Source organism: Heptranchias perlo, chromosome 12, assembly GCF_035084215.1.
Source record: "Heptranchias perlo isolate sHepPer1 chromosome 12, sHepPer1.hap1, whole genome shotgun sequence".
Lineage (NCBI taxonomy): Eukaryota > Metazoa > Chordata > Chondrichthyes > Hexanchiformes > Hexanchidae > Heptranchias > Heptranchias perlo.
Genome location: NC_090336.1, coordinates 45,675,449 through 45,702,612, shown reverse-complemented (window position 1 = coordinate 45,702,612; position 27,164 = coordinate 45,675,449). Strand labels below are relative to the sequence as shown.

General features: G+C 42.3%; 1 protein-coding gene across 3 annotated transcripts in view; it reads left to right on the top strand.

The window, feature by feature from the left end:
* Nucleotides 1–27,164, top strand: part of cstpp1 (centriolar satellite-associated tubulin polyglutamylase complex regulator 1) — a 291,026-nt gene that overhangs the window by 219,769 nt on the left and 44,093 nt on the right. For 2 of the 3 annotated variants that reach the window (XM_067994058.1, XM_067994057.1), the window contains exon 8: nt 4,396–4,459. In XM_067994058.1, coding sequence (XP_067850159.1) covers nt 4,396–4,459 — 64 coding nt within the window. Of the gene's footprint in view, nt 1–4,395; nt 4,460–6,580; nt 12,933–27,164 lie in introns of those variants that run through there. The other variant, XM_067994056.1, reaches the window with a different exon arrangement.

The window sequence follows — 27,164 nt, the reverse complement described above, 5'->3', positions numbered from 1 at the left end:
TTGTCTCTTGTTGCAGGTCTGCTGCTGCTTTTATTCCCCAATCTCAGTCTTCTACTCTCAGGTCCACTGACGCTCTGCGGAAAAAGTTCGGAAAAGCCAGGCAAAGCAGCACCTCCTTCCCCCACTGCACCGAACTCCCACACGTACCAAACTCTCAGCAGCTCACACTGTGTTGTCCTCACACCCTCTTCACTCAAAAGGTTGTGAATCTTTGGAATTCTCTACCCCCGAGGACTGTGGGTGCTCAGTCATTGAGTATATTCAAGACTGAGTATGATAGAGTTTTGGACTCTAAGGGAATCAAGGGATATGGAATAGAGCGGGAAAGTGGAGTTGATGTAGAAGATCAGCCATGATCTCACCAAATGGCGGAGCAGGCTCGAGGGGCCGTTTGGCCCACTCCTGCTCCTGTTTCTTATGTTCTTCTAATATAAATGTAAGTTCTTTCTTGTGAAATTCTCTTGGTAATTGATGATTTGTAACAATATAGATAGACTGAGATTTCTCCCACAATCATAATATCTCATGGAAAACCTTTTTTATTTCTTGACATTTGTGAGATTCTTGCCCTCACCCACTAGTTGTCCGGAGCTATGGGAGTTCTCCGAGGCACTCTCGGAGTGTGGAGTCTCTATCCAATGATTCGACTTGACACCGTGTTGGTTAATGTAGAGCGGTTTAAGCTTTATTGTGGTAGACAGTACAAGACTATTTTATATAATAATCGTTCAGCAGTAATTAACTGTCATGGATATTATATTACCCGTCTAGCGACTGGACAGCCGGCGCGGATGGCCTGTTCCTAGTTGTTCCTTGGAGAGTCACACAGGGTTAGGCCAAAGCCAGCGTGGATCCCCTGGATATGTCTAACTCTCCTCTTTCTCCGACTGCAGGGCTTCTGGCTAAAAGACAGTCTTTATTTACCCTGTTTCTGCCTGAGGAATGTGCAGTTTTGCACGTACTGTCTTGCAGGTGATAAGCTGAACAATGGAATTAGTTCCTATATTTTCCTAACGGTGCACGAGCGGTCAAAATATTTATAAACACTGTACAAAGGTTATCCCACAGCCGTTACAATATTAGAGGAAGTAGTGCAAATGTTCTCTTAAACAAGCCGGTTGTCGCAGTTTCTAAGGTGTCTGCAGGGTTTCTGTTATCCAACCGTGTTGTTCTGTTAGAAGGGTCAGTATTTTTCCATGCTGCTAACTCATTGTGCTTTGCACACTGCCTGGTTCTGCTACTTAATCTTAGTCTTTAACCCGTTTACAGCTGATTTCATATTTAATAGATTCTTAGCTTATTTGATAGATTCTTACACATAATCGGCACATGTTGCAGGCTTCCATAAAACCGTTATTTTAAACCTTCATCTCAAAGACCTGTGTTGAAAAACCAGTCTATCAGCCAACATCCAGATCCTTGTGAGGATATTTATCACAAAAATGTGTTAACTGGATTATTCTGCTGTGATAAACCAGATAACCACTTCCTTCAAGTTGGCCAAGACAGAATTGACTAGTGAATCCCCACCTACGCAGGAGACTTTTGGGTAGTTGTGCAAACAATTTCAAGAAGACTAAAGAAGCCTTAGATAATAAAAGTATTACAATTTAGTTTAATTATTTACATGGTATTTGCATAATAAAGCCAAAAATGTTTTTTTTTCTTGAGCTGAAAAACAGACAATTTAAAAACAGAAAATGTAGGGTAATAAGTACTGTTTCTAATTCATTCTGAGTTACAAAGGATGCTTACATAATTTGTGTTTGTAAAATCATTTGATGGCCTACTTTCTGCACAACTTAAGAGCTGGCCATCAGGTAGAAACTAGTCTAGCAGAGGAGTGTCAGTGCGATATGCCCACAAGGCAACAATTTGGGCATATATGATCCCTACATGTATCACACAAGAAGGCTTCCACATTCCTGAATCCTTGTTTTGGTTTCTCGATTGTAGGATTGGTGAGTTGCAGTAGGAAACCTCAATTAAAAAGTCTGTTGAAGATGGGTTAATTACTAACTGATTATACCTCAAGATTGAGGATAATTTATTTTTAATTTGAAGTGTTTTTATATTTGACAATAGTAGAGGAAAACAGGTGGAAGCTGTATCCCTTTTCTTGCATAAAGATGGTGGTGCGACCTTTTACAGCATGTAATTAAATAGGTTGGAAGCAAGGGTCATGAGGTGAATTGTTCACAATGGAGCTGTTGTTGGCTATCATCTTACTGAAGTTTGACATTCACAGTTTTATCATAGTAATAACATTTTAAAGGGCACAAAATAGTTTTTGAGACCTTAAGATTTGGCATAACCTATACCAATCCAATTTTTTTCAACCAAAACTATTGTTTTTGAAACCTGAATTTAGGATGGTAAACCTGATTCATTCAGGGTAGAAAATGTTAATTAAAATATACCTTTATCTATGTTGTAGGTGCATTAATAGGTCAATATATTGTTACAAAGTTTCCCTACTCTTTTTTAAAAAAAGGCTTACAGGTGCCAAAACAAATAATTTTCTGTTAGTGCATATATATTTATGTATCTATAAAAAGTTTACTATCTCATGCACATTTTTCCCATCATACCCCTTCATCACAGTTTTCCAAAAGCAAATTAGTTGTCAACTGGTATCTGATTTATGAATATGAAATTTCAGCCAAACAGTAACAAATCACAACTAAAGAGTTGTAAACAGTGTTTGATCATTTGTGAATTTCCTTAAATAATGTAGTTTATTGGGACAACTGAATTTGTAATAGCAACAGCATTAAAAATTTGAAAGCATAAAAGAGACAAATGATCTGAACTCTAAAGTGAACTAAGTGTGGTTAAATACAATTCTTCCTCCCCCAATTAGACCTTTATTGGTCCAAAAACATCGATATACCAGTTCCAGCTGTATTTTACATTGATTCATCTCCCTACACCCCACAGTTTTGTAATCTAAAAAATTGTACCTGTGACTGGAGTAATCACATTACTCTGCTAGTACTGTAGACAGTAAATCATGCATTTTCTTTTCAGATCTTTTTTTCACTTCGTTTGCCACTTAATTTATCTGTCTTTTTCAGAGGATGAAGTGACTGTATCAGCTGTGAATTTCTAGATGACTTTTATGCAACAATCTATAGAAATGGCATTTGCAGAGAGGTCTGTCAGTTTTTCTTTCAGCGCAGGTATCTCGCTTAGCAGTGTGGTTGAAAACTGCCAAATGGTAAATGCGTTTGGAAGATTAGACTGCCATCCAGTGATGGATCTCAAGAAAATGCAAGGAAGTAAAACAAGTGGTTTTGCATTTGGGAGGGGAAAAATCAACCATGTTTGCTGCTGTTGATAACTATTTAATGATCTGTGTGTGTGCGTGAGTATGTGTGCACACGTGTGCTGGAGTGATATGAAATGAGGAATAGATCGGGGTCAGCTCTAATGCCCCCTACAGTAGCCTGCCAACACGCATTGTCAAGGTTCGCACACAAAGAATGGCCACTTGGGCGCCCATGAAACCATATTCCATCAAGGTGTCAATGTCTTCAGGAGGGAAGGAGTGAAAAGAAAATCACCTTCCCCCCCAAAAAAAAAACATTGAAATGAATTTATGTAAATTATAATGAGTAGCTCTCATGTTTTATTTTACATTAATGCTTTATACATCATTTAGTATAAATTTGACCAAAACTGTGTTGTTTGGGCATGATTTTGCGCAGGATTTTTTAATGCAAGCAAATAAGAACAATTGTTCATCACTAAATAGCACGGTCGGTGTGGCCAATGATGCTTTCAGTCCATAATGCTGTGTTGAAGTGGATTATTTAAAGGGAATTAGGGGTTATGGGGAGCGGGCAGGAAATTGGACATGAAGCTGAGTTCAGATCGGTCAATGCCCTGTGGGTGGCAGAGAGGGCCCAGGGGCTATGTGGCCGGGTCCTGCTCCGACTTCTTGTGTTCTTTAGATTTGTGGTTGGGATCAGATCAGCCATGATCTTATTGAATGGCGGAGCAGGCTCGAGGGGCCGATTGGCCTACTCCTGCTCCAATTTCTTATGTTTCTTATTATTTGGACAGTAATCCAGGAAATAAGAGGCTGCTTTGCATGTGGGATTAGAATCTTACTTACCCTTAATAGCTGTTTTTCTCAGAGATTTCACATCAATGTAATATTCTTGACAGAAACATTTGTTAATTGGTTTTTGCTATAAATGCATTAATGCAAATAATTTAAAATCAATTCTACATTCTTAGTGTGAGAGGAAAATGTTATAAAACATTTTAATAATGAATTTAATCTATTCATAACTTGAACTAAAAGGGTTTAATTTTTTTTGAAAAACATGTAAATTTAGAATTATTTGAGATCATGGTGTCTAAAGTTATGTTTTTTTTGGTTTACAGGAATTGTGCCCAGTAAGGCGGAACTTCTTATAGATTCAGACATGGACCAAGAGCTGGAGAAAGTGTATGTGAAAGAATGATAACTGCATGCTAAACTCTAATTTTTTTTTGATTCCAGTTTTCTGTCTGATTGACACTGAGTTCCTTTTCACCTTGGGATGATTTTCTCACAAGAGGTTTTACAAATATACAGGGACCGATTTTCCTCCTCACCCCCACCCCAGCGTAAATCAAGTGGTGCACTTTTCACACTTGCCCAACTTGACTTCAGCTGAACTTGGACAGTTTTCCAGGTTCAGCTAATGACTTTGCATTGGGTGAGTGCTGGGCCAAATTACTGCCTTGGATTTGGTGCTTGCACCTATAGGGCTAGGAAGTTGTGTGCTGCAGGTCTGCAGCAACATAAAAGCAGATCTGCATTCTGTGTCGATGACTGCTGGCCAATCCACATATGCAAAATTCCAATGTGTGTGCTTTTAAGCAAAAAAATGAAAATTCGGTTGGAGATGTACAGTTGTACTCCACAAAGTTGGAATTGTATCAATCACAGTGAAAACATTGCTAGGTCTCAGTCTTGGCTAAGTGGTAGTCCTCTCACCTCTGAGTCAGAAGGTCTGGGGTTCAAGCCCCACTCCAGGAATCTAGTTACTTGAGTACATAATCTAGTTGACACTTCAATGCAGTACTAAGGGAGTGCTGAACTGTCAGAGATGCCGTCATTCAGATGAGAGATTAAACCAAGGCCCTATCTGCCCTCTCAGGTGGATGTAAATGATCCTATGACACTATTTGAAGACGAGCAGGGGAGTTCTCCCAGTGTCCTAATCACCATGTATCCCTTAGCCAACGCCACAAAAAAAAAGCAGATTATCTGGTCATTTAGCTCAATGCTGTTTGTGGGAGTTGCTGTACGCAATTGACTACTGCGTTTGCCTACATTAAAACTGTGACTACACTTCGAACATACTCCATTGGCTGTCAGTGCTTTGGGATGTCCTCAGGACATGAAAGGCGCTATAAAAATACAAGTTCTTTTTTCTTTCTATGCAAATTATAAGATTTTATTTTACCCTTTGATGGCTAAAAGGCATTGTTTTACTCTTGAAAATACACAACTCTTTATATTTTAAATAAGATCTGCTAAAAAAAAATGTGCTTGTTTGTTGATTTAAAATTAAACTTTGAAGGAGGACTCTAACACACTGGATTCCCTTTCAGTTCTGGGAATCAGGTTCAAATCCAACTCAGACTGATTGGTTGTAGTTTTCTTTAAGAGGCTGGGGTAAGGCCATATTGTTGTTGCGAAGTACTGGAAACTTTGACTGTGTCATATCTAACCTAGAAATGCTTGATACTGATGGTCATTCTTTGCCGAGATGAGCACAAAAATATTATAAATTCAAGTGAGAATTCTCGGTAGTATTCTTTGAAGAAAGCAGTATACTACAGACACCTTCATTTTTAGTGCCAACTAAATTTTACTCTTTTAAAAATTACTTTTTGTCCATTAAATTGGTTTAAAAGCACTTTTCGCAAAAAGCTGCAACATTGCTGAGCTCTTGCTGCTGATGGTGCTAATAGATGTCACTGCTCCCACCAGCAGGAATTCAGTGGCATTGCAGCCCTCATTGTTATTCATTTCTTTGTACCTGACCACGTCCTGATATTCTATCTCGAGAATATGTCTAAATGATGAGGCTATGAATCAGTTTAACAGATTTTCATGTTCTGTACCACAGATGGTTTAAAAAAACATCGAAAAATAAAATTTGGTAAGCAAATGTATTATATCGCAGTTTCGAGTACAGTTGCCTGCTAGAGTATTGAAGTCTCCAGGTACCTGACAGTGATTGCAGTATCTGCTGTTCACTTCATTAATTCTGTAAGAGAACAGTGTGATGTGCAGTTTGTTTATTTTTTTCAACCCCATAAATTGGTGGATTTTAATAAATAGTTATGAAAGTGATTTAATTATTTAGTCTCATGATCCAAATTTGGAGATAAAACTTGTCAAGCTACTCCTCCAACTTTTCATGGTTTGGTTTTGTTCAGCTTCCCATACCATAGTTTAGGCTGTGAGGCTGCTTAGGCAAGAGACAGAGGTCAATGAAGATGCCTTTAGCAGATATGGTGACTTGACATTTTATTGCCAATGTTTAATCTCCATGTCCACGTCTGTCGGCAGAATTGATCACATACTCAGTAATCCCACCTCCAGTACTACTGCACTCACACAGAAGGAACCAACCAAAAAAGCCACTCATCGCAAGACTCTCCCTCAGCGTAAGAAAGTGGACATTGAGAGTGATGGCTCAACCGAAGAAACCGATTCCTCTGAAAATTAACTCTCCATCTTTGTTTGCTGTTATTAATATGAAAAAAGTCATGCCTCATTATAAAATTTTGCTTTGTCTGTTAAAACATTTGAAAAGTCTGCCTCTATGTTGTGGATGGCACAGTGGGTTAGTGCACTATCTTTTTACCTTTGAGATCTGGGTTTGAGTCCGAATTGGATTGATGGAATGAAAATTGTCTATTTCTGCCACGTTTAATGAACTGATTTTGAGTTGTCTCAGCCCAGTTCCTATTGAGGGTACAACTGCGTACCAAAAATTGCCCAAAAGAAAAACGACATAGCAGTCTCACTCAGACAACCCTTCAAGTTGGCTTATGTGAGAAATAGAAATATTGCACTGGTACAGTGGCGGGAGGCTAAAGTAAATTGTTGGCAGAGTTGAGGAAGCTGTACTGTGCACCTAACCTGTTCTATTCCTTAGCAGTGACATCGCTTACCTTGATAAGAGCGAAAAGTAGAAGTTATTTCTGTTAGTCTGCTTCAGTCAGACTTTTCAGATTATAAAAAGGGAAGACAGCACAGTAACTGGAAAGCCAGAGACCTTGGCTCAACTGTAGCCTGGAAAATAAGGTATTTTCTTGACCGAAATCAAGAGTCACAGTGGAATGAGTCTTCACATTCTGAATCTAGAAACCAATGATGATGCATCTTAATCAAGCTCAGTCCAAGATGCTTCTGGATATAGTGTCAATACAGACATATTGAAATGTAAAGAAATTCTAGTACAGTAACTAACTAACTCAACCATCCTGTAGCTGTCAGGTGATGATGGGGTTGAATTCAGCTGTGATGCCTTCCATAATTGAATAGGTTGATTGCATTCATTGTCTAGGGTTATACATAAAAAAACATGTTATTTGGTGAGTTATACAAGGTCTTCTGGTGCCCAACAACAATAGTCACCTGCAGAAGAGAGAAAATTGGATGGGGGAGCGGTAAAAAGTGCAACATGCACTATTTGCTATCTGTAAAAATAAATAAATTGTTTCAGAAGTCTTATATGGTTAAAGTTCATTTTGGGAAAAAATACAAAGGTATTAAGTAACTTAGTTAAGTAAATGCATATGTTTGTTCTCATTATTGAGTGGTATAGGCAGGGTGTGGAAACTTTCCTTGAGAAATAAATTGACCACAGTAAACTGGGCTGTTAATGAGAAAATCTACAGATAATCAGTGGGATGTTTTCAAGGAAGATTTTGGTATAATACAAAACTAGTACATTCCCCTAAAAGGCAAAAGCTCCACTTGAGCAGTTAAGCAACCATGGCCAACAAATGAGGTAAGAGACAGTATTAAGTTAAAATAAAAGGCTTACACAAATGCAACGAAAAATGGGAATCTAGCAGACCAAGTGAGGTATAAAATCAACAAAAGGATACAAAGAAAGTAATAAAACATGCAAAAAGAGAGTATAAACAAATGTTAGCAAAAGATATCAAAGCTAATGGTAAAAGTTTTTATAAATATGTTAAGAGAAAGAATGGTAAAGGGGATTGTGAGCCTATTAAAGAGATATGTAGGTGATACTATAATGAATAATAAGGAAATGACAGACTTGTTAAATGAATACTTAGTATCTATTTTGATAGAGGAAGAGGAAAAAATACCAGTGATACAAGGGAACCTAAAATTAAGACAAGCAAAGGAACCTATCGGATTTAATATGTTGAAAAAAAATGGCAATGGAGAAAATAATGGGACTTAAGAGAGACAAATCTCCAGCACCTGATGGTTTACACCCTAGAGTGTTAAAAGAAACAGGTGGAGAAATTGCAGATTCGTTAGTCATAATTTTCCAAAGCTCTCGAGATTCGAGAACTGTGCCTTTGGATTGGAAAATTGCAAATGTCGCTTCTTTATTTATAGCAGGAGGGAGGGAGAAACCAAGAAACTGCAGACATGTCAGTGTAACATCAGTTGTGGGGAAGTAAATGGAATCTATCATCAGGGACAGGGTGACTGAGCCATTGAACAAGCACGAGCTGATCAAAGAGTCAGCATGGTGGTGAAGGGTAGGTCATGTCTGATTAATCTAGTTGAATTTTTTGAGGAGGTCACTAGCATAGTGGACAGGGAAGCATCTATGGATATTTTCTGTATGAACTTCCAGAAGGCATTTGATAAGGTTCCACACAAATTATTAGCAACCTTGCGACATGGGTTGGAAATTGGTTGGGAGGTAGGAGACAAGAGAGTAGGGATAAAGGGTTCATTCTCTGATTGGTTGGATGTGGCAAGTGCTGTTCCCCGGGGATCTGTACCAGGGTCTCAGCATTTCACCGTATATATCAGTGACTTGGATGAAGGAATAGAGAGTTGATCCCATCTTCTACCCTCCATGAACATAGGAACATAGGAACTTGAGCTCATCCAAAACTCTGCTGCCTAACTCGCACCAAGTGCCGTTCATCCATCACCCCTGTGCTCACTGACCCACATTGGCTCCCGGTCCAGCAACACCTCAATTTTGAAATTCTCATCCTCGTTTTCAAATCTCTCCATGGCCTCGCCCCTCCCTATCACTGTAACCTCCTCCAGCCCTATAACCCTCCGAGATCTCTGCGCTCCTCCAGTTCTTACCTCTTGTGCATCTCCGATTTTAATCGCTCCACCGTTGGCAGCCGTGCCTTCAGCTGCCTAGGCCCTAAGCTCTGGAATTCCCTCCCTAAACTGCTCCACCTGTCTACCTCTCCTCCTTTAAGATGCTCCTTAAAACCTACCTATTTGACCAAGCTTTTGGTCACCTGTCCTAATATCTCCTTATATGGCTCAGTATCAAATTTTGTTTGATAACGTTCCTGTGAAGCACCTTGGGATGTTTTACAATGTTAAAGGCGCTCTGTAAATGCAAGTTGTTGTTATATTCACGTTTGAAGATAACATTAACTTAGAGGGCAAAGTAAGTTGTGTAGGAGGGAGCAGGAAGTTACAAAGGAACATAGACAGATTAAGTGAGTGGGCAAAACTGTGGCAGAAGGAGTTCAGTGTGGGAAAGTGTGAGGTCATCCACTTTGGATTGAAGAAGGAAAATTTGGGATATTTTCTTAATTACAAGAGGGATTTAGGTGTCCAAGTACACAAATCATTAAAAGCTAATGCACAGGTACAAAAAGTAATCAAAAAGGCTAATGGAATGTTGGTCTTTATCTCAAGGGGGCTGGAATACAAAGAGGAGGAAGTTGTGCTTCACTAGTACAAAGCCTTGGTCAGACCCCATCTGGAGTACAGTGTTCAGTTTTGGACACTGCACCTCAGGAAGGCTATATTATTCTTGGAGGGGGTACAGTGCAGATTCACCAGAATGATACCACGGCTTAAATTATGAGGACAGGTTGCATAAACTTGGCTTGTATTTCTGGGTTTAGAAGGTTGGGGGGTGATCTAATTGAGGTGTTTAAAAGGATTTGATGGGGTAAATACAGAGAAGCTATTTCCTCTGGTGCGGGAATCCATAACAATCTTAAAATTAAAGTTGGCCATTCAGGAGTGAAATTAGGAAGCACCTTTTCACGCAAAGGATAGTGGAAATCTAAAATTCTCTCCCCCAAAATGCTGTGGATGCTGAATCAATTGAAATTTTCAAGTCTGAGATTGACAGATTTTTGTTAGGTAAGGGTATCAAGAAATATGGATCAACTATGATCTGATTGAATGGCGGAACAGGCTCGAGGGTCTGAATGGCCTACTCCTGTTCCTATGTTTCCAGCTTTGATGAGTTTATAAAACAAAGCAGCTTGCAACTTCTAAGTAGCTGTGTGTTTCCCGCACCTTCTCTGCTTCTATCCTGATTTTATTGCTTTTGACGCCTATTGAATTCCTTGCTCCTCCTTGTTTAACTCCTCATCTGGATCTTTTTAGGAATTATTTCTTTTAGTTATAGCTCAACTAACTGTTTTTGGTGAGCAAAAACCTAATTCTGATTTTTTTCTAATCTGTAGTCATTAAGTAACTTTTGAGAGAAAATCCCAGTAATGGATTTCTAGGTCATTTTTCATCTTACAATATTTATAACAAATAAACCATAAAAAGTAAATCATGACATGAAGGATGAATGGCCATGGATAGAGATGAATCAAGAATCATTGAAAACAATTTATTCTTAAGCCAAGCCCTGCATTTAGATTGAAATTAAATAATTCCAAAATAGTGCAAACCTGTCAACCTAGTTTGAAATCCATCCTAATCAAGATTTGATGAACTGTTTGATGATCCTAAATGAAGGGCATTCTGCAACCAGAAGTCCACAGTGCAAGTGGTGCCTGTAATGGAAATGCCATAAAAAGTCATATTACAGATTTGTATGAAATTCTCCAAGTAAAATAAGCAGAGGTGCAATTCCTTTAAAAAAAAAACTTTGTTTATTGAATAAAAAGCAAATTTGAACAGAATAAACAGAATCTAGCCATTTAATATAAGAAATGGATTTATTTATTCACTTTTGGTAGCCAGTTTAACTACCTACATGTTGTCTACCAAAACTTCTGTTGCCTATGTCATGTGATCTTTTGCTTGTCATGACTGCTCAACTGAAAGTCAATAGCAATTCCATTTGGTTAAAAACAACTGATTTGAGTGCATTTTTCCATCTGAAGTTTGGGGGGGAGACTCACTTGTACAGCGAAAAACACCATATGGTAAAAACAAGCTAACTGGGCTTCCACATTTTAAATTGAGTAACTAAATTAGGCTACTGTTTGTTTCTGCTGCTGTGTAATGCAAGATTTTGTGTTTAATCATAATGCATTACGGAAATAACATGACTTCATGTATTTCACATGAAATCTTCTCCCACTGATCTCCAAAGCAGAAATTTGTCAATTGCATATGAATGTAGTAATAAGAAAAGGATATTTAATCTGTTCAGCTTGTACCTAGATCCTGTTTTCAAACATAATCTGACTATTTTTCATTTTTTTAATCCTACCATTACTCCTAATGAGGAGCCCCTCTTTTTTTTTGAATTCTTCAACTGAATCATAATTTACTGAGCTATGCAGTCATTTGTTTCATCAGCTTGCAACTGAGAAGAAATAATCCTTTGTGTTTAGTTTATGGCTTCACTGGATTATAGCCATGCTCCCCCATTCTCTTATCCTGATTTTGTACAAAATAACTCTCTATCGCACCTTATTGAGTCCCTTTGTTGTTTAAAACATAAGTTATCAAACTGGGGTCTGTGAGGGATTACCAGGGATCATCTGTTTGTCTGGGGCCAGACATATTGCTCACCACAGGCATAGTGTCTCAAGAATTCTGTATTCTATTTTCTTTCTGTATTTGTTGACTTACTATCATGTTGTTTCTGTTTTATACATGTATATATCTGTTAATATGCGAGTCCACCACACTCCCACACGGAATAATTTATCCGCTTACATAGAAATTACAACACAGAAACAGGCCCAACCAGTCCATGATTGAGATTTATCCTCCACACGAGCAGCTTTTTTAATCCCATGTGCCCATCTTGTTCCTTTATCCCTTTATTCCCCTTTCCTTCAACCACCTATCTAACCTGTTCTTAAATGTTGACAAGGTCTCTGTTTCAAACATTAATTCTGGTCGTGCATTCCACAGCCTCAAGCCACTGTGTAAAAAATGTTTCCTGCTATCTGTCCTAAATCTCTTATGTTTAATCTTATGTCTATGTACCCTTGTTACAGACCCCTCAATAACTGGAAACAATATGTATCTATCTATTCTGTCCCATCCTTTTATAATTTTAAACATCTTTATCTATTTTATCCAATGAAAACTGATTTAAACTCATTAGCCTGCCTTAATAGTTCAGTGGTATAAAATCTAGCACCTTCTATGTTCTTCTCTACATCCTTTTCACTGTTTCTGTATCTTTTTCATAACTACTTCCTTGGACTTGTATTGTATGAATCTATTTATCCATTTAACATTTTAATTGCTTGTGCAACTGCTGCCCAATATTATAGCAAGGCTTTTGATGACCATCAACTATTACTACAAGATTTTTCATCAACTTTTACTACCAGCTCAAGCTGATAATCCCTACGTTTTGTTATCATGTTTGCAACTTTTAGCACCAGTGTGCAGATGGTATGTGTGCTTTTCAGATGTCCATTTCTACATTTTGTTATCACAACCTATTTACCTTCTCCAAGAAAATACAGAATGATCTGGAAATAAATCTTAATGTGGCCAATAGCAATCATTGTATTTTTCTTGTCTTTCTTTCCTTAACTTTTAGCCTAATCATCACACATGGATTTAGAAAAATAAACAACATTGGAGCCTGCTGGTAATTCTTACACCCACTTAGATCCTACTTTGAGTGGTGTTATATTTGTTGTTCAGTTCCAATGTAGGTTTAATTCCCTGGTAGATCTTTTACACCAATGAACTAGAAATACTTTTAAGACAACTGTTGAAGGGCTAGGTCCAATTAACTTAAGTCACATGGCATACAGTGATGAGTAAATGCCATTTTCCATTAGCACAATGTCACATTCTGACCAGACTTCAATATGGCAACAAAGTAAACCAACAAGATTCAATTCATTATCTTTATCAACATTGGCAGAATTTACACTAGAAATGAAGTACGTACAGTTTATTTGAAAGCAAACCATGCATTAATGAAGATTTTTTTCCCTAATATTGTTGCTTGGTGCAATATGTGGAACATACATTCATTACTTAATAGTAATGCATTGTTCTGAATGGGCATATTGGAAAATGGATGAAATGCAATCTTTATGTGGACTAAATAATTTATCTGTCATAACTGGCATGAATGAAATTAGGACCCACAAAGTAAAATAGTGCTACATGTGAACAAACATACTAGAAACTGCAGCAGTTTTGGCTAAGCAACGGACTGCAACTTTGAAATCTGTATATAAAATGAAACTTAAGAAAACTAGTATGGAGGAGAAAAGAAACTGGATACAGAAGTGATAATGAGTCTATACATGGCCCTGGTACGGTCACACTTGGAGTACTGCGCACAACTCTGGTGGCTGTACTACAGCAAACATATCCAGGCATAGGAGGCAGTGCAGATATCTAGATATCCGAGCTGAAGAGCTCAGCTTATTTACTTGGAAGAACATAAGAAATAGGAGCAGGAGTAGGCCAATCGGCCCTTCGAGCCTGCTCCGCCATTTAATAAGATCATGGCTGATCTGATCCTAACCTCAAATCTAAATTCATGTCCAATTTCCTGCCCGCTCCCCGTAACCCCTGATTCCCTTTACTTCTATAAGAACATAAGAAGAAAGGGCTTAGGGGAGATAGTATAAGGGAATAAATAAATTGAACTCCTGTAATAACTTTTGCGATTCCCAACTCTAGAGGCGGGGGAAACTGACTTCAGCTTAGATAGAGGAAGGAGCAGTTTAGATTTAATTACTTCACACAGAGGGATGGTGGATTGTTTCTTTTTAAAAAACAAATTAAATAGGAGACTGAGCATCTCAGAACTCCTTTTCCCGATACGTAAATAAATGCTGGAAGTTAAAACACTATCAGTAAAGAGATACAAACTCCTCCAATCTCTCATTTTACAACACAGAGCCAGACTCGATGCTAAAGTGACACTGTACACTAGACAGAGAAATTACTACTTCTGTTCATGTGGAACAGAATGCCCAGGAAGGCAATGTAGGCAGATAGGGTGGAAAAAATTACAGGAGATTTGGATAGATATTTGAAAGAGAGGGTAACTGAAGGCTATTAATTCTTGGGATCAGCCAGATGAACTAAAAAGTCTTTTATAGTCCTACACATTCCTACATTCCGCTGTAAGTGAAAAAAGTAAAACTTTATTTCAAGAACTAGATAAATTCAGCGTCTTTGCTGTGATGTGGACCATTCATTATTGTAATTAACTTTTACTTATTTTTTTGGGCCACTGATGTATTCTGTGCTCCAGAACTAGCTGCGCCTCTAGCCAAGCTGTTCCAGTACAGCTACAACATTGGCATCTACCCAACAATGTGGAAAATTGCCCAGGTATGTCCTGTCCATAAAAAGCAGGACATACCTGGGCAATTTTCCACATTGTCCAATCCAGCCAATTACCACCCCATCAGTTTACTCTCAATCATCAGCAAAGTGATGGAAGGTGTCGTTGACAGTGCTATCAAGCGGCACTTACTCACCAATAACCTGCTCACCGATGCTCAGTTTGGGTTCCGCCAGGACCACTCTGCTCCAGATCTCATTACAGCCTTGGTCCAAACATGGACAAAAGAGCTGAATTCCAGAGGTGAGGTGAGAGTGACTGCCCTTGACATCAAGGCAGCATTTGACCGAGTATGGCACCAAGGAGCCCTAGTAAAATTGAAGTCAATGGGAATCGGGGAAAACTCTCCAGTGGCTGGAGTCATACCTAGCAAAAAAGGAAGATGGTAGAGGTTGTTGGAGGCCAATCATCTCAGCCCCAGGACATTGCTGCAGGAGTTCTTCAGGGCAGTGTCCTAGGCCCAACCATCTTCAGCTGTTTCATCAATGACCTTCCCTCCATCATAAGGTCAGAAATGGGGATGTTCGCTGATGATTGCACAGTGTTCATTTCCATCCGCAACCCCTCAGATAATGAAGCACTCCGAGCCTGCATGCAGCAAGACCTGGACAACATCCAGGCTTGAGCTGATAAGTGGCAAGTAACATTCGCGCCAGACATGTGCCAGGCAATGACCATCTCCAACAAGAGAGAGTCTAACCACCTCCCGTTGACATTCATCGGCATTACCATCGCCGAATCCCCCACCATTAGCATCCTGGGGGTCACCATTGACCAGAAACCTAACTGGACCAGCCATATAAATACTGTGGCTACACGAACAGGTCAGAGGCTGGGTATTCTGCGGCGAGTGACTCACCTCCTGACTCCCCAAAGCCATTCCACCATCTACAAGGCACAAGTCAGGAGTGTGATGGAATACTCTCCACTTGCCTGGATGAGTGCAGCTCCAACAACACTCAAGAAGCTCGACATCATCCAGGACAAAGCAGCCCACTTGATTGGCACCCCATCCACCACACTAAACATTCACTCCCTTCACCACCGGTGCACAGTGGCTGCAGTGTGTACCGTCCAGAGGATGCACTGCAGCAACTCACCAAGGCTTCTTCGACAGCAACTCCCAAACCCGTGACCTCTACCACCTAGATGGAGAAGGGCAGCAGGCACATGGGAACAACACCACCTGCACGTTCCCCTCCAAGTAACACACCATCCCGACTTGGAAATATATCGCCGTTCCTTCATCGTCGCTGGGTCAAAATCCTGGAACTCCCTTCCTAACAGCACTGTGGGAGAACCTTCACCACATGGACTGCAGCGGTTCAAGAAGGCGGCTCACCACCACCTTCTCAAGGGCAATTAGGGATGGGCAATAAATGCCGGCCTGGCCAGCGACGCCCATATCCCATGAACAAATAATAAAAAAATTTACAACAATCCTGTACAGTTAGTGAAATTTTAGAAGCTTGGTGAGTTTACGGGCCATCATGGTCCCAAGTCGTTTTTTTCACCATTCTGAAGTTGGGAGAACAGGTATGGTACCAAAAAAGATATCTTTATATATGAGAAATTGTTTGAAAAGAACAAACTGTGTAGGTTAAATGCCACGTTTATGCTGTTGCGATGGTAAGTTTGAACAATTTCAAGTACCGTTTGATGTTATTTTTTTAATGTTTATGGCTGGATGGCAAAGCAAAGGCACTTAATTATTACATATCTATCCAAAGTATCTTAACTCCCGACTGTCCAAAAATAGTCCCTATTGTACCTAAAGGATTCCCATTCATGATCAATATCTAGCAACCTTGCTGGAAATGTACATGTGGATATTGAGAGTTGGAAGCAGGGAGGGGGGGGGGTCGGAATTGATGAGAATAAAGATTGGATTTTCTGTGAATTGTTTTGTACTTTATTTGCAAAAATCGATAAGAGTATGTTTTATGATGGGGGAAACTATTTTGAATAAATAAACATTTACTTAGGTTTTTTTTGAGAATGATGTTCCCTTTTTAAAAAGTGTTTTCTTTCCTTTTTTCCAGTCTTCCACAACACACCTTTCCTTGGATCAATGTTGCTCTGCAATTGGCCTCTAAAAAGTGTAGAAGCGCAGACAGGAAAATGTTTTAAAATTTTATAATTACATTTTCAGTATTGCACACCAGCTGGGCTTGTCCCACGAAGCACATTGGAAACTAATTTAAAGTGAAGCAGGATGCGTTGCTTCAAGCCGACGTGAGGCCAAGTTCAGCACAATAGGCAGCGGTAACCTTATTGCATTTGGCAGGATTTGGCCCAATTTCTCTTTTCAAGATAGTAGATCTTATCAAGCAGAACACATTCCCCATCACTTTCATCATTACGCTGAATAAAAAGTCAATCTTTAAGAACTTTTTATCTGCTGTACAGGATAGAATCATCACAGTGGTTCTCAATGATTTTATTTTAGGATGCATGTACACTGTAAGTTTAGCATTGGTAAAAAAACAATTTTCATTTCACACCAATGCTAAACTTACAATGTAAATCAGAGTTAGGGCCTGGCCTGACTCCAGAACAAAGTGGAGTGAGGCTCCCTGGAGGTGGTATTATCACACATGTTTGACACCAAATAGAGCATACATCCAATGTGTGTGGCATTAAACCTGGTTTATAAATTGCTCAAGGGATCCATTGGAGCTTCTGGCACTTTTTAAACCTACCTTATCTTAATTGAAATGTTTAGAGAGCATGAATTCTCTCCTTCTGACAGTCTAAACATTTAAATTCCTAACTGTTGGGAGAGAACTCCGTGTTTGCATCTAGGCATGTGTGAAGCTCTCTCCTAAACAGGCATTTGAAGCTGCAGGTAGGAGTCAAGCATTGTAAACAGGATTCCGCCTGGCTGGAACCTGAACTGCAATTACTGGTCGCAGGCCAGTTGCTGCAAAGTAAATATAACCTGAAATGCTGAAGTGACTTCTGAAGTTCAGTGCTTGAAAATTTAATGTTTTGCAGAGTCGAGCGTCATTTGAATTACCAGAGTAAGCAATGTGGTGGAAAAATAATTGAGGATCCCGTGCGTTGAAACACAATGTGTTGTGTAAGAAAAGCAAGAAGGCATGGACCATGAAAATACTAGGGGGTGAAATGGGGCCGTTTAGTGCCCATTTTTTAGGCGCTATGCGGCCAACTAAGTTTTTTTTATTCGTTCTTGGGATGTGGGCGTCGCTGGCCAGGCCGGCATTTATTGCCCATCCCTAATTGCCCTTGAGAAGGTAGTGGTGAGCTGCCTTCTTGAACCGCTGCAGTCCGTGTGGTGAAGGTTCTCCCACAGTGCTGTTCGGAAGGGAGTTCCAGGATTTTGACTCAGCGACGATGAAGGAACGGCAATATATTTCCAAGTCGGGATGGTGTGTGACTTGGAGGGGAACGTGCAGGTGGTGTTGTTCCCATGTACCTACTGCTCTTGTCCTTCTAGGAGGTAGAGGTCGCGGGTTTGGGAGGTGCTGTCGAAGAAGCCTTGGCGAGTTGCTGCAGTGCATCCTGTGGATGGTACACACTGCAGCCACTGTGCGCCGGTGGTGAAGGGAGTGAATATTTAGGGTGGTGGATGGGGTGCCAATCAAGCGGGCTGCTTTGTCCTGGATGATGTCGAGCTTCTTGAGTGTTGTTGGAGCTGCACTCATCCAGGCAAGTGGAGAGTATTCTATCACACTCCTGACTTGTGCCTTGTAGATGGTGGAATGGCTTTGGGGAGTCAGCAGGTGAGTCACTCGCCGCTGAATACCCAGCCTCTGACCTGCTCTTGTAGCCACAGTATTTATATGTCTGGTCCAGTTAAGTTTCTGGTCAATGGTGACCCCCAGGATGTTGATGGTGGGGGATTCGGCGATGGTAATGCCATTGAATGTCAAGGGGTGGTGGTTAGACTCTCTCTTGTCGGCTCGGCTCCTCTCAGGTATACCGTTTTGGATACTGTTGGGGGAGATGGCTCACCAGGGGAAGGTGGCAGTGGCCAGGTTCATGGCACCGTGGCTGGCTCTGCTGCACAGGAGGGCAGGAAAAAGAGTGGCAGAGCGATAGTGATAGGGGACTCGATTGTAAGGGGAATAGACAGGCGTTTCTGCGGACGCAACCGAGACTCCAGGATGGTATGTTGCCTCCCTGGTGCAAGGGTCAAGGATGTCTCGGAGCGGCTGCAGGACATTCTGGAGGGGGAGGGTGAACAGCCAGTTGTCGTGGTGCATATAGGCACCAACGATATAGGTAAAAAACAGGATGAGGTCCTACAAGCTGAATTTAGGGAGTTAGGAGTTAAACTAAAGAGTAGGACCTCAAAGGTAGTAATCTCAGGATTGCTACCAGTGCCACGGGCAAGTCAGAGTAGGAATGACAGGATAGCTAGGATGAATACGTGGCTTGAGAGATGGTGCAAGAGGGAGGGATTCAAATTCCTGGGCCATTGGAACCGGTTCTGGGGGAGGTGGGACCAGTACAAATTGGACGGTCTGCATCTGGGCAGGACTGGAACCAATGTCCTAGGGGGAGTGTTTGCCAGTGCTGTTGGGGAGGGTTTAAACTAATGTGGCAGGGGGATGGGAACCGATGCAGGAAGTCAGTGGGAAATAAAGTGGTGACAGAAACAAAAGGCAGTAAGGGAGAGTGTACAGAACATGACCGGACAGATGGTCTGAGAAAGCAGGGCAAAGACCAAGGGAAGTCTAGATTAAACTGCATTTATTTCAATGCAAGAAGTCTGATGGGCAAGGCAGATGAACTCAGGGCATGGATGGGTACATGGGACTGGGATGTTATAGCTATTACAGAAACATGGATAAGGGAGGGGCAGGACTGGCAGCTCAATGTTCCAGGGTACAGATGCTATAGGAAAGATAGAGCAGGAGGTAAGAGAGGAGGGGGAGTTGCGTTCTTGATTAGGGAGAACATCACGGCAGTAGTGAGAGGGGATATATCTGAGGGTTCGCCCACTGAGTCTATATGGGTAGAACTGAAAAATAAGAAGGGAGAGATCACTTTGATAGGATTGTACTACAGACCCCCAAATAGTCAACGGGAAATTGAGGAGCAAATATGTAAGGAGATTACAGACAGCTGCAAGAAAAATAGGGTGGTAATAGTAGGGGACTTTAACTTTCCCAACATTGACTGGGACAGCCATAGCATTAGGGGCTTGGATGGAGAGAAATTTGTTGAGTGTATTCAGGAGGAATTTCTCATTCAGTATGTGGATGGCCCGACTAGAGAGGGGGCAAAACTTGACCTCCTCTTGGGAAATAAGGAAGGGCAGGTGACAGAAGTGTTAGTGAGGGATCACTTTGGGACAAGTGATCATAATTCCATTAGTTTTAAGATAGCTATGGAGAAGGATAGGTCTGGCCCAAAAGTTAAAATTCTAAATTGGGGAAAGGCCAATTTTGATGGTATTAGACAGGAACTTTCAGAAGTTGATTGGGAGAGTCTGTTGGCAGGCAAAGGGACGTCTGGTAAGTTGGAGACTTTCAAAAGTGTGTTAACCAGGGTTCAGGGTAAGCACATTCCTTATAAAGTGAAGGGCAAGGCTGGTAGAAGTAGGGAACCTTGGATGACTCGGGAGATTGAGGCACTAGTCAAAAAGAAGAAGGAGGCATATGACATGCATAGGCAGCTGGGATCAAGTGGATCCCTTGAAGAGTATAGAGATTGCCGGAGTAGAGTTAAGAGAGAAATCAGGAGGGCAAAAAGGGGATATGAGATTGCTTTGGCTGATCAGGCAAAGGTGAATCCAAAGAGCTTCTACAAATACATAAAGGGCAAAAGGGTAACTAGGGAGAAAGTAGGGCCTCTTAAGGATCAACAAGGTCATCTATGTGCGGAACCACAAGAAATGGGTGAGATCCTGAATGAATATTTCACATCGGTATTTACGGTTGAGAAAGGCATGGATGTTAGGGAACTTGGGGAAATAAATAGTGATGTCTTGAGGAGTGTACATATTACAGAGAGGGAGGTGCTGGAAGTCTTAACGCGCATCAAGGTAGATAAATCTCCGGGACCTGATGAAATGTATCCCAGGACGTTATGGGAGGTTAGGGAGGAAATTGCGGGTCCCCTAGCAGAGATATTTGAATCATCCACCGCTACAGGTGAGGTGCCTGAAGATTGGAGGGTAGCAAATGTTGTGCCTTTGTTTAAGAAGGGCGGCAGGGAAAAGCCTGGGAACTACAGACCAGTGAGCCTGACATCTGTAGTGGGTAAGTTGTTAGAGGGTATTCTGAGGGACAGGATCTACAGGCATTTGGAGAGGCAGGGACTAATTAGGAACAGTCAGCATGGTTTTGTGAGAGGAAAATCATGTCTCACGAATTTAATTGAGTTTTTTGAAGGGGTAACCAAGAAGATAGATGAGGGCTGTGCAGTAGACGTGGTCTACATGGACTTCAGCAAAGCATTTGACAAGGTACCGCATGGTAGGTTGTTACATAAGGTTAAATCTCATGGGATCCAAGGTGAGGGAGCCAATTGGATACAAAATTGGCTTGATGACAGAAGACAGAGGGTGGTTGTAGAGGGTTGTTTTTCAAACTGGATGCCTGTGTCCAGCGGTGTGCCTCAGGGATCGATGCTGGGTCCGCTGTTATTTGTTATTTATATTAATGATTTGGATGAGAATTTAGGAGGCATGGTTAGTAAGTTTGCAGATGACACCAAGATTGGTGGCATTGTGGACAGTGAAGAAGGTTATCTAGGATTGCAACGGGATCTTGATCAATTGGGCCAGTGGGCCGATGAATGGCAGATGGAGTTTAATTTAGATAAATGTGAGGTGATGCATTTTGGTAGATCGAATCGGGCCAGGACCTACTCCGTTAATGGTAGGGAGTTGGGGAGAGTTATAGAACAAAGAGATCTAGGAGTACAGATTCATAGCTCCTTGAAAGTGGAGTCACAGGTGGATAGGTTGGTGAAGAAGGCATTCGGCATGCTTGGTTTCATTGGTCAGAACATTGAATGCAGAAGTTGGGATGTCTTGTTGAAGTTGTACAGGGCATTGGTGAGGCCACACTTGGAATACTGTGTACAGTTCTGGTCACCCTATTATAGAAAGGATATTATTAAACTAGAAAGAGTGCAGAAAAGATTTACTAGGATGCTACTGGGACTTGATGGTTTGACTTACAGGGAGAGGTTAGACAGACTGGGACTTTTTTCCCTGGAGAGTAGGAGGTTAAGGGGTGATCTTATAGAAGTCTATAAAATAATGAGGGGCATAGATAAGGTCGATAGTCAAAATCTTTTCCCAAAGGTAGGGGAGTCTATAACGAGGGGGCATAGATTTAAGGTGAGAGGGGAGAGATACAAAAGGGTCCAGAGGGGCAATTTTTTCACTCAAAGGGTGGTGAGTGTCTGGAACGAGCTGCCAGAGGCAGTAGTAGAGGCGGGTACAATTTTGTCTTTTAAAAAGCATTTGGACAGTTACATGGGTAAGATGGGTATAGAGGGATATGGGCCAAGTGCAGGCAATTGGGACTAGATTAGTGGTATAAACTGGGCGACATGGACATGTTGGGCCGAAGGGCCTGTTTCCATGTTGTAACTTCTATGATTCTATGATTCTATGATTCTATGATCATTGCCTGCCACTTGTCTGGCGCGAATGTTACTTGCCACTTATCAGCCCAAGCCTGGATGTTGTCCAGGTCTTGCTGCATGCGGGCTCGGACTGCTTCATTATCTGAGGGGTTGCGAATGGAACTGAACACTGCACAATCATCAGCGAACATCCCCATTTCTGACCTTATGATGGAGGGAAGGTCATTGATGAAGCAGCTGAAGATGGTTGGGCCTAGGACACTGCCTTGAGGAACTCCTGCAGCAATACCCTGGGGCTGAGAGGATTGGCCTCCAACAACCACTACCATCTTCCTTTGTGCTAGGTATGACTCCAGCCACTGGAGAGTTTTCCCCCTGATTACCATTGATTTCAATTTTACTCGGGCTCCTTGGTGCCACACTCGGTCAAATGCTGCCTTGATGTCAAGGGAAGTCACTCTCACCTCACCTCTGGAATTCAGCTCTTTTGTCCATGTTTGGACCAAGGCTGTAATGAGGTCTGGAGCCGAGTGGTCCTGGCGGACCCCAAACTGAGCATCGGTGAGTAGGTTATTAGAATCATAGAATCGTAGAAGTTTACAACATGGAAACAGGCCCTTCGGCCCAACATGTCCATGTCGCCCAGTTTATACCACTAAGCTCGTCCTAATTGCCTGCACTTGGCCCATATCCCTCTATACCCATCTTACCCATGTAACTGTCCAAATGCTTTTTAAAAGACAAAATTGTACCTGCCTCTACTACTGCCTCTGGCAGCTCGTTCCAGACACTCACCACCCTTTGAGTGAAAAAATTGCCCCTCTGGACCCTTTTGTACCTCTCCCCTCTCACCTTAAATCTATGCCCCCTCGTTATAGGCTCCCCTACCTTTGGGAAAAGATTTTGACTATCTACCTTATCTATGCCCCTCATTATTTTATAGACTTTTATAAGATCACCCCTTAACCTCCTACTCTCCAGGGAAAAAAGTCTCAGTCTATCCAACCTCTCCCTATAAGTCAAACCATCAAGTCCCGGTAGCATCCTAGTAAATCTTTTCTGCACTCTTTCTGGTTTAATAATATCCTTTATATAATAGGGTGACCCAAACTGTACACAGTATTCCAAGTGTGGCCTTACTAATGTCTTGTACAACTTCAACAAGACATCCCAACTCCTGTATTCAACGTTCTGACCAATGAAACCAGGCATGCTCAATGCCTTCTTCACCACCCTATCCACCTGTGACTCCACTTTCAAGGAGCTATGAACCTGTACTCCTAGATCTCTTTGTTCTATAACTCTCCCCAACGCCCTACCATTAACGGAGTAGGTCCTGGCCCGATTCGATCCACCAAAATGCATCACCTCACATTTATCTAAATTAAACTCCATCTGCCATTCATCGGCCCACTGGCCCAATTTATCAAGATCCCGTTGCAATCCTAGATAACCTTCTTCACTGTCCACAATGCCACCAATCTTGGTGTCATCTGCAAACTTACTAACCATGCCTCTGAAATTCTCATCCAAATCATTAATATAAATAACAAATAACAGCGGACCCAGCACCGATCCCTGAGGCACACCGCTGGTCACAGGCCTCCAGTTTGAAAAACAACCCTCTACAACCACCCTCTGTCTTCTGTCATCAATCCAATTGGCTACCTCACCTTGGATCCCGTGAGATTTAACCTGATGTAACAACCTACCATGCGGTACCTTGTCAAAGGCTTTGCTAAAGTCCATGTAGACCACGTCTACTGCACAGCCCTCATCTATCTTCTTGGTTACCCCTTCAAAAAACTCAATCAAATTCGTGAGACATGATTTTCCTCTCACAGAACCATGCTGACTGTTCCTAATCAGTCCCTGCCTCTCCAAATGCCTGTAGATCCTGTCTCTCAGAATACCCTCTAAAAACTTACCCACTGCAGATGTCAGGCTCACCGTTCTGTAGTTCCCAGGCTTTTCCCTGCCGCCCTTCTTAAACAAAGGCACAACATTTGCTACCTCCAATCTTCAGGCACCTCACCTGTAGCGGTGGATGATTCAAATATCTCTGCTAGGGGACCCGCAATTTCCTCCCTAACCTCCCATAACGTCCTGGGATACATTTCATCAGGTCCCGGAGATTTATCTACCTTGATGCGCGTTAAGACTTCCAGCACCTCCCTCTCTGTAATATGTACACTCCTCAAGACATCACTATTTATTTCCCCATGTTCCCTAACATCCATGCCTTTCTCAACCGTAAATACCGACGTGAAATATTCATTTAGGATCTCACCCATCTCTTGTGGTTATTGGTGTGTAAGTGCCGCTTGATAGCACTGTCGACGACACCTTCCATCAGTTTGCTGATGATTGAGAGTAGACTGATGGGCCGGTAATTGGCCGGATTGGATTTGTCCTGCTTTTTGTGGACAGGACATACCTGGGCAATTTTCCACATTGTCGGGTGGATGCCAGTGTTGTAGCTGTACTGGAACAGCTTGGCTAGAGGCGCAGCTAGTTCTGGAGCACAAGACTTCAGCACTACAGCTGGGATGTTGTCGGGGCCCATAGCCTTTGCTGTATCCAGTGCACTCAGCCGTTTGTTGATATCATGTGGAGTGAATCGAATTGGCTTCTGTGATGGTGGGGATATCGGGAGGCGGCCGAGATGGATCGTCCACTCGGCACTTCTGGCTGAAGATGGTTGCAAACGCTTTAGCCTTGTCTTTTGTACTCATGTGCTGGACTCCGCCATCATTGAGGATGGGGATGTTTACAAAGCCTCCTCCTCCCGTTAGTTGTTTAATTGTCCACCACCATTCACGACTGGATGTGGCAGGACTGCAGAGCTTTGATCTGACCCGTTGGTTGTGGAATCGCTTAACTCTGTCTATAGCATGGTGCTTCCGTTGTTTAGCATGCATGTAGTCCTGAATTGTAGCTTCACCAGGTTGGCACCTCATTTTTAGGTACGCCTGGTGCTGCTCCTCGCATGCTCTTCTACACTCCTCATTGAACCAGGGTTGATCCCCTGGCTTGTTGGTAGTGGTAGAGTGAGGAATATGCCGGGCCACGAGGTTACAGATTGTGGTGGAATACAATTCTGCTGCTGCTGATGGCCCACAGCGCCTCATGGATGCCAAGTTTTGAGCTGCTAGATCTGTCCTGAATCTATCCCATTTAGCACGGTGGTAGTGCCACACAACACGTTGGATGGTGTCCTCAGTGCGAAGACGCGACTTCATCTCCACGAGGACTGTGCGGTGGTCACTCCTACCAATACTGTCACAGACAGATGCATTTGCGACAGGTAGATTGGTGAGGACGAGGTCAAGTAAGTTTTTCCCCTCGTGTTGGTTCGTTCACCACCTGCCGCAGGCCCAGTCTAGCAGCTATGTCCTTTTGGACTCGGCCAGCTCGGTCGGTAGTGGTGCTACCGAGCCACTCTTGATGATGGACATTGAAGTCCCCCACTCAGAGTACATTCTGTGCCCTTGCTAACCTCAGTGCTTCCTCCAAGTGGTGTTCAACATGGAGGAGGACTGATTCATCAGCTGAGGGAGGGCGGTCGGTGGTAATCAGCAGGAGGTTTCCTTGCCCATGTTTGACCTGATGCCATGAGATTTCATGGGGTCCAGAGTCAATGTTGAGGACTCCCAGGGCCACTCCCTCCTGACTGTATATCACTGTACCGCCACCTCTGGTGGGTCTATCCTGCCAGTGGGACAGGACATACCCAGGGATGGTGATGGAAGAGTCTGGGACGTTGGCTGAAAGGTATGATTCTGTGAGTATGGCTATGTCAGGCTGTTGTTTGACTAGTCTGTGGGACAGCTCCCCCAATTTTGGCACAAGTCCCAAGATGTTAGTGAGGAGGACTTTGCAGGGTCGACTGGGCTTGGTTTGCCTTTGTCGTGTCTGGTGCCTCGTGGTCCGATGCCGGGTGGTCCGTCCGGTTTTATTCTTATTCTGACTTTTTTTAGCGAGATTTTACAACTGAGTGGCTTGCTTGGCCATTTCAGAGGGCAATTAAGAATCAACCACATTGCTGTGGGTCTGGAGTCACATATAGGCCAGACCGGGTTAGGACGGCTGGTTTCCTTCCCTAAAGGACATTAGTGAACCAGATGGGTTTTTACGACAATCCGGTAGTTTCATGGCTACCATTACTGATACTGGTATTTTAATTCCAGATCAAGAATGGGGTCTGAGAAGCGTGCGCTCAATTCCGACGGGAAGTGCGCAGGACGCCATTTTGGTAAAGGGGTTTGTGCGCGCGCCTAACGACCGCCGACAACATGCAAAGTAGGGACAATATGACGCGAATCAATGTGCATGCCGATTTAAAGGGACCGCTGTTATTTTGGAACTCCACATTCCATCCAACGCACTGTCTTAACCTCGCACAGCTGAACATGACTTAAAGGGCATGAAGGACCCCCCACCAGCGGTATTTAAAGGGATTATGCAGGAGTTACAGGTTAGTTGCTGGATTATTTCTTCTGGCTGCTGGTGCATTTGTATTTGTTTTTGCAGGTTTCCTACACTTGGATAAAGTTTCAATACTCTGCAGAGAGTGGGCCGCCTGGCTGACAGGCAACAGCAAGGGCGCTGGCGGAGTGGCAGAGGTGGGAGCAGGAATGCTGTCATCCTAAGAGAGGACAGCAGGTTCGTATTCCATGGAGCCACTGCCACTTGTGCCACCTACTCCTGCAAGAAAGAAGGAAGTGTGTCAGTCAGTATCCTGCAAGCTTTTTGGGTGATGTGGCTGTCATGGTTGAATAGCTACCAGTGCGTGTGAACTGTGAGTTGTGGGTGTGAGGCTTGCAACAGGGCTAAGTATGT